Here is an 8073-nt window from a genome sequence, read left to right as displayed (position 1 = left end):
TTTTTTTTTTTTTTTTTTTTTTGAGACGGAGTCTCGCTCTTTCCCCCGGGCTGGAGTGCGGTGGCCGGATCTCAGCTCACTGCAAGCTCTGCCTCCCGGGTTTTACGCCATTCTCCTGCCTCAGCCTCCGGAGTAGCTGGGACTACAGGCGTCCGCCACCTCACCCGGCTAGTTTTTTGTATTTTTAGTAGAGACGGGGTTTCACTGTGTTAGCCAGGATGGTCTCGATCTCCTGACCTCGTGATCCGCCCGTCTCGGCCTCCCAAAGTGCTGGGATTACAGGCTTGAGCCACCGCGCCCGGCCCTAAAATTACTTTTAAAGCTATCTGTGTGTGCTAATTTTTCTAAAATGCATTTGGATTGTTAATTATTGTAAAGCATAATAAGAAACTGTCTAAAAACAGGTCATCACCAGAATGAGAATTACTATTAAATTTTAGTTATTCTCCCAAAAGTTTGATAAATACAGGTTTAATTCTGCCAGTTTTCTAAAAGTACTAATAAAATAAAGTCATATTAAATAAGAACTTGATGAAAAGTGTCTACTTTTCCTGGTTAAAACATGTAGAAGGCTCTCCAGACAAGTACACAAAGTATCCTAAGTTGCCTGGGTCGTACTTAATAAGTTATCCTTGTTTTTCTTCTCAATAGAGAACAAAACATATCCTTGCATGACCATGAAACTCATTTCTACTGAAAGCACATTTACTGGGTGCCTGTGATAGGCATCACTTTCCTTTACCTTACAGAGCAGCAGTCCAGCTGAGAAAGTAAGCATGGGTGTGCTTGTAACTTCAATGATAGGGAAATGTGAATAGAAAGTTATAGGATTACTGCAGAAAAAGCAGGCACATTACAGATTTTATCTTTGTTAAATTTTATAAGATTTTTTATTAAAACAAAATAAGTGTTCTGTCATCAATTTATTTTATGGGCAATGATGTTAACACGCTGGTTAGTTTCCCTCCTTCTTCTTCCTTTTCCCCTTCTTTTTCTCTTCTCTGCCTCCCTTCCTCTGCACTTGGCCTCTTCTCTTCCTCTCTCCTTGCCTTCACCAATTATTCATTAACTATATATACTTCTCTGAGATAATTACAAGAATTGGTCACATGGACCAAAATCAAATACCCATTTCTAAAATGTTTAGTCATTTCCTTAAGTATAAATATTATACCGTTTAAAGTAGTTTATGAATTACTGAACATTTTGTGGTACAGTTGATTCTAGATTATCAGTTGCTCAGATGTGATTTGTAATGGCAAAACATTATTTTTATGATTCTTGAAGGTATATTTGTTTGTTATTAGGTACACACTGCCTGCAAAGATTTATACCATCCAATATGTCCACTTGGTCAATGTAAAGTATCTATCATACCTCCAATTGCGCTAAACAGCACTGATTCCGATGGTATGTAGCAGTAGTGTAAGTACGTATATTTCTGGTATATTTAATACTGATATATATACTTCTTTTCCTAGAATAACTATACCTATCATTGACTATTATAGTCAGTTTTTCTAAAATAATTCCATTTCAATTGCTGAAAGTACATTCCATTTTTAAAAGAATATATTTAAGTGAAAGTTGTAGAATACCTATGAACACATTGGCAAAATCACTGTATATAAGACTTTTAGATTTTATGTTTTAGTAAATAAAATAAGATCATTACTCTGTACTGCAATACAGTCTGAAAAGGTTAATTTTTATAAGTGTTTTTTTCCTCTCTAATTGAAACTGCCTGTTAGCATGGCTGTTATTAAAATCTGTTTTTCTGTAATTTCATTGTAGGAATTTATATTCCTATAAATGCACTTTTCCCAAAATCTTACAACTTAACTGTAAAGTGCTGAGGAGCCCCTCCACAACACTGGTTTTGGGATTACATACTAATGACTTCCTTCTAAGCAAACCACATTACAAAGGGTTTTACCGTGTATAATACTATACTGTTTTATATAACAGACTTGAGCAACTGTGGATTTTGATATTCGTGGGACTCCTGAGCCAATTCCCCAAGAATACATAGAACTGTGCTATTATTAAGGTCTTGCATTGATACCGTGCTTTTTGCTTTTCAAACTTTTCATTTAATTTATGCCAATAGATATCTTAGGTATAAGTTTATAAACCTGAAGATGTAAGTTTATAAACCTCAAAATATGTGACTTTTTTTAAACCTATGCTATTAACAGCCCTCTCCCCCAACCTAAGCCCTGATTTTGTTTACTATAAATTTTAAAATATTCTCTCAGACTTCAGAAAGGAGCAGTTAAAATACTTTGAAACATGCAAATACATAGGTTTGTATGTAAATAGTATTTAACCTATCTCTATTTGGAGAGCTAAATTATAACTTAATGCTCCAGTTTTTATAAATTTATTTTCTTTTATCTGAAAGTTTGCTGATAATTTAAAAGAGAAAGCCGTATGTATTGATCTTGTATTGTGTTTTTTTCACAGGTTTCTGTAGAGCAACATTTTCGTTCTGTGTTAGTCCTCTGTTGGTTTTTGTCAATTCTAAGAGTGGAGATAATCAGGGAGTAAAGTTCCTTCGTCGCTTTAAACAGTTGCTAAATCCGGCTCAGGTGTTTGATTTAATGAATGGAGGTCCTCATTTAGGGTAACTGCTTATTGATAAATCTTGTTTGAATGCAATGTAGGACTAGGTGTTAAATGTGTCTGGTTTTTCAGCTCATGAAAATTATAGATTCCTCTAGACCCCTCCCTCGTTTTTAAAGCTCTAATTATAAGTTTTAACACAACCTCTTGGATAGTTATACAACTGTCTTGTATAAATTCCAAAACTCTATTGAAATTTCTCAATTCCAAAATTTGTTTAGAAAATGTTTTACAATATATTCTACATCAAACAGTACTAACAATTTCTTTAGCTCCAAGAAAGATCAACTTACATAAATATAGAAATATAAAGTAATATTAGAAAGTGATTTGCATGGAAGGCTGATATTGATTTATATGTAATATAAATAATCAATTATTAAACCAAAGTAGAGGGACTGTCATGGCTGTCAAGGGCAGTTCTTCAAGGATCTCAGACTCAGTTCATGTAAATGATAAAGAAATACTTTTGTTGATGATTCCTTTCAGCTTTCTGGATGTCATATAACTTACAATCTGTAAGATAAAATGAACTAAGTAGTATTTTCACTGAGGGAAAATACACCTTTTGGCACTTTCAATACATTTTTAGGGTATGCATATGATTTCTCTTAAGAGGCGATATTATGTCTTCTGAACCAGGGGCCTTCAAACCTCTATGTGATTTACTTATGGCAACTCAGCTTTTCTCTTGGGTTCCACCGTTACCTCAAAGCATGAACGCAGAAGTAGAAATGGGATTTTCCATACCAGTGCCTGAAAAGGCATTTTGTGTTTTGTAATGTGACACTTTGTCTGTCTTCTCTGTTTGTCTCCTTCCTTCTCTCTTGGTGCCTCTGTTTACTTTTGCCTCCTGAGTTTTCCTTCCCGCTTCCATTGCCTTTATCTTGCTAAGTCTCAGGCCCTTCTGGTCACATGGATGTCGGTCTTGTTCATTTATACCCAGCTTCCTCCTTATCTACGTGTACTGCCCTTCCTTTCCTCTGCTGAGGTGCTACAGTTTCCTCTTCTCACCTTCTTTGTCTCTGCCATGCTAGGGTAGTTTTGTCCCCCTTTCTAACACATCCATTTTATAATCCTTTATAGTTCCATTATCTTATCGTCTTGATTTATTTTTCCCATTTGTCCTCGAAGGCTCCAAGGACCTCTCTTGGTGAAACTTCCTGAGGTTGTCCCTCTAATATTTTTCAGATTTTCCATAATACGTGAAGTAAGTATACAAAGGTACATTTAGGAGATGGGATGTGTCAAAAGTTGAGATGAGGTAAAATAGAAGGATGGACCTGAGAATAGGAGAAGAAGAGGAGAAAAAGCCAGTTGGGAGTCCTGAGAGCAATACATTGATTGGTGTCTTTAGGAACTGCCGAAGCGTCACTCATTAGCTTCAGCACTGTAGATTCCTTACCCATGGTTTGTAATTCTTAAGGAAAGAATTTATTGTAATAGAAAGAGAGGAACCACTACTTCCACCATCTTGTATTACTCTATCTTTCCTGGTCTCTGCTTCTTTTTTGTTTTCTCATTTCTCACCCCCACTCCTCCTAATTTTATCTTCATTTCTACTTATCATTCCCTTTCCTCCTTACGATTCAGAAGTTTTCTTGAGTTAAAATTACACTTCAATGAATGTTTATGGTATAATTAACATGTAAGTAGGAGTTCTTATATTTAATCTGAATATGAATATCGATACAGAATAACAAAGAATTGAGGAAAGTGATTTTTATTTCTTTATACTAAAATAAAATCCTTTTTGCTTTCAGTTTAAGATTATTTCAGAAGTTTGACAATTTCCGGATTCTTGTTTGTGGAGGTGATGGAAGTGTAGGTTGGGTTTTGTCAGAAATCGATAAGCTCAACTTGAATAAACAGGCAAGTGCTAATTCTTTTACTTGCCAGTTAACATGAACGCATACTAACTTACTTACAAGAGGTGCAGAAATGCAGTAGTCCCTATTTCTCAACTTGTCTGAAAGTCACCCTGTTGCACTCTGTTTCAGTGTCAGCTGGGAGTGTTGCCTTTGGGTACAGGAAATGACCTTGCCCGAGTTCTTGGCTGGGGAGGTTCATATGATGACGACACCCAGCTTCCTCAGATCCTAGAGAAACTGGAACGAGCCAGTACCAAAATGTTGGACAGGTAAAAGTGAATTCTTTTCTACAACTAGATGGAAAATGGCATACTGAAATCATTTTTCAATGATTTATTAATAAATATTTATTAATAAATTGTACTGACTAGAAGCTCCACAAAGGCAGATCTTGTCCACTGGTTAATACCTGAGATGGAGAACAGGGCCTATCACAGAGAAGACACTCAATAAAGATGTTTTGTAGTGAATGAATGAATGATAAAAAACTAGTCTGAGGAACTCATTATTTTAAATATAGAAGGCTATGTTACTACTATTTACTTTTAATTACAGTTCAGGTCAGAAAACTAAAATAGTTCGTTTTGTAGGGGACCTTTTGATGAGTATATTAGGTAGTCTCCCGTCATCATGTGGTTTCCAAAAAGCCAAAGAGGACTTATAAACGTTAGATTTGTTAGAATATGTCCTCTTAAACATATATATTAAGAATGCATTGATCCAATAAGAACTACATATGTTAAAATATAAGCAGTCCTTTCCCAGGGACAGGGAAGTGTTAGGAAGATAGCTTCAAATGAAGGAACTATCATTGTGTTTATGCTGTTCTTGATTACATCTCTTAATTGCTTTCTCTCTGAATGTCCATGTATAAAAAAGAAACCACAATGTGTACCCTGAATGTTATGGAGGAGGTGTTTAGAATTTGAGTATAAGAAACAACAGGACGCAGTAACCAGTCACTCCTCATCCCCCAATGTCAGTAGAAGACAGATGTCAAAATATGATCAACTTGAGGTAGCATAAATCAAAACAACTTTGATAGAATTAGTCATCTGTGGAACTCTTCCCGAAAATAACAAAATTCATCAGGGAGCCACCAATCCGAAATAGAATTACTCTAAGATGGGCTATAACCTAATTAATCGTAACCTTGCCTGTCATAAGGTAATAATACTGTAATAGTTGATTCTTTTGTTGACAGAATATTTAAAAAGAGAGCTGGGAAGTAGAACATTCGTCTCTGTTTTTCCAAAATTATGTGAGAGAGATACTACAGTAGCTTGGGTGCATAAACGTTTTTAATCTTATGTGCTTCTGGGTTCAGCCTCCAGCCTTTAAAGTAATCTGGAAGTTAAAAGAAGAAAAGGAACGAAAGAGAGAAATGGTACCTATGGATATGCCAATTACCTTGATTGTGGTGTATATATATCCAGACATCAAGTTGTACACCTTAAATATATACAATTTTTTGTCAACTATACCTAACTCTGGGGAAAAAAGATTGGAAATAAATAAATAAAATCACCATTATTTGTAAATGAGCCTGGAGGTGACTTCCCAGGCAACCGTCCAATTCTGTGATTACCAAACAAAAGGGGTTATTTAAATGCTTTCTTTGTTGCAAATGTAAAGACCACTTCCCCTGCTGTTAGGCATTTCATCTACCCTGGGTATGTGCTTTCCCCTTGTGTGCTATGGAAATTCACTTCTTAGTTGGGGGAGGTGGCTCACGCCTGTAATCCCAACACTTTGGAAGGCCTGCGTGGGAGGATCACTTGAGCCCAGGAGGTGGAGGTTGCAGTGAGCCACAATTGCACCACTGCCCTACAATCTGGGCGACAGAGTGAGACCCTGTCTCAAAAAAGTTTTAAAAAAATAAAAAGTCACTTCTCCAGGTGGTTAGCCAAGAAACAGCACCTCCATGGTGAAATTCCTTGAATACCTACTGGTATGCAAAATCAAAACAAAACAAAAGAAAATACACACACACACAAATCAAAGTGGATTCAGAAACTTAAGACCTTTATTAGAAACATAGGAATATTTTATTCCTGTGTTTCCATTATTAATTTACTGTTTGTAAAGAACAAGTGAGTCGGATGCTGTGGCTCATGCCCGTAATCCCAGCACTTTGGGATGCCAAGGTGGGAGGATTACCTGAGGTCAGGAGTTCGAGACCAGCCTGGCCAACATGGTGAAACCACATCTCTACTAAAAATACAAAAATTAGCTGGGCATGGTGGTGGGCCCCTGTAATGCCAGCTACTTGGGAGGCTGAGGCAGGAGAATCGCTTGATCCAGGAGGCGGAGGTTGCAGTGAGCCGAGATCGTGCCAGTGCACTGAAGTCTGGCCAACAGAGTGAGCCTCTGTCTCAAAAAAAAAAAAAGGTTAGAAAATCATTGTTTAATATTCTAAATTACATGAGTTTTTCAAATATATTTATTTGATCCTCAAAACAACACTGTGAGTTGGGTCAGAAAAACATTATTTTACAAAGATGAAAATTTAGTCTTCTGGATACAGTCAGTGGGAATAAAAAAAACTAATGTTTTGTCTGCCTAGCACTTTCTAGTTGTTTTAAATCGTGTAGCGTCTCATTTAATTATCGCCCTTCTCCTAGAGATAGCTAATATTGCTATCTCCATTTTACTGGTGAAAAGGTTTAGGAGGTTTTTACATTATCTAAGTTAAATAGCCAATAAGTAATAGAACCGGCACAGTAAACCGCAGTCACTGTTCGGTCTAGTTTCCAGGGTCCTTTCTCAACTCTGCACTCTCTCCCCTTTTATGTATTTGGCCAGATGGTTCCTTTCCTTCTGGCCTCTGCCTCTGCTTAGCTGGTACTCATATGCATCTCTTCCTCACTTTTTTATCTCTTGCTGCCACTTTCTCCTTTTTCTTTAGCTCCATCCATTTCCTATCGAGTGGGGAGGTACAGCGTGGAAAGTGCAAGGAACTCAGACATTTGGATGGATTTATTTACCATTTATTTAACTGTCTTTGACCAGTAAAGTATGTCCAGCTATAAGGAACTTGACTTTTATGTTTTTACTCGTGGTTTTCCCTGTTTGGATATTTACAAAGTTTAATTGTTTTGTTTGCTTGCATCATACGTGTTTTCTGCACTAGAATGTAAGCTTCTTTGGGGGAGCCTATTCACCCTTGTGTTTCCTGTGACTTTGAGATGCTCAGTGTAGTTTATTATGCTTTGTTTCTGTATCTACCTCATGGATAAATGAATGACTTTTGGTTTTCAAATATAAATTTCTTTTCTTTTTTTTCATTTTTTAATTTTTTTTTATTTTGGAGACGGAGTCTCACTCTGTAGCCCAGGCTGGAGTGCAGTGGTGCGATCTCGGCTCACTGAAAGCTCTGTCTCCCGGGTTCACGCCTTTCTCCTGCCTCAGCCTCCCGAGTAACTGGGACTACAGGCGCCCGCCACCACGCCCGGCTAATTTTCTGTATTTTTAGTAGAGACGGGGTTTCACCATGTTGGCCAGGATGGTCTCGATCTTCTGACCTCGTGATCTGTCCACCTCAGCCTCCCAAAGTGCTGGGATTATAGGCGTGAGC

General features: G+C 37.1%; 1 protein-coding gene across 2 annotated transcripts in view; it reads left to right on the top strand.

Moving 5' to 3' along the window:
* The window catches only part of DGKH (diacylglycerol kinase eta), a 204228-nt gene that overhangs the window by 137266 nt on the left and 58889 nt on the right, over positions 1-8073 (top strand). For both annotated transcript variants that reach the window (XM_023208912.1, XM_023208913.1), the window contains 4 exons: positions 1308-1410; positions 2467-2626; positions 4389-4497; positions 4626-4765. In XM_023208912.1, the coding sequence (XP_023064680.1) occupies positions 1308-1410; positions 2467-2626; positions 4389-4497; positions 4626-4765 (512 nt within the window). The remainder of the gene's footprint in view (positions 1-1307; positions 1411-2466; positions 2627-4388; positions 4498-4625; positions 4766-8073) is intronic.

Source organism: Piliocolobus tephrosceles, chromosome X (genome assembly GCF_002776525.5).
Source record: "Piliocolobus tephrosceles isolate RC106 chromosome X, ASM277652v3, whole genome shotgun sequence".
Classification (NCBI taxonomy): Eukaryota; Metazoa; Chordata; class Mammalia; order Primates; family Cercopithecidae; genus Piliocolobus; species Piliocolobus tephrosceles.
The sequence above is the reverse complement of the archived record's forward strand: the minus strand, read 5'-3'. Positions and strand labels throughout refer to the sequence as shown.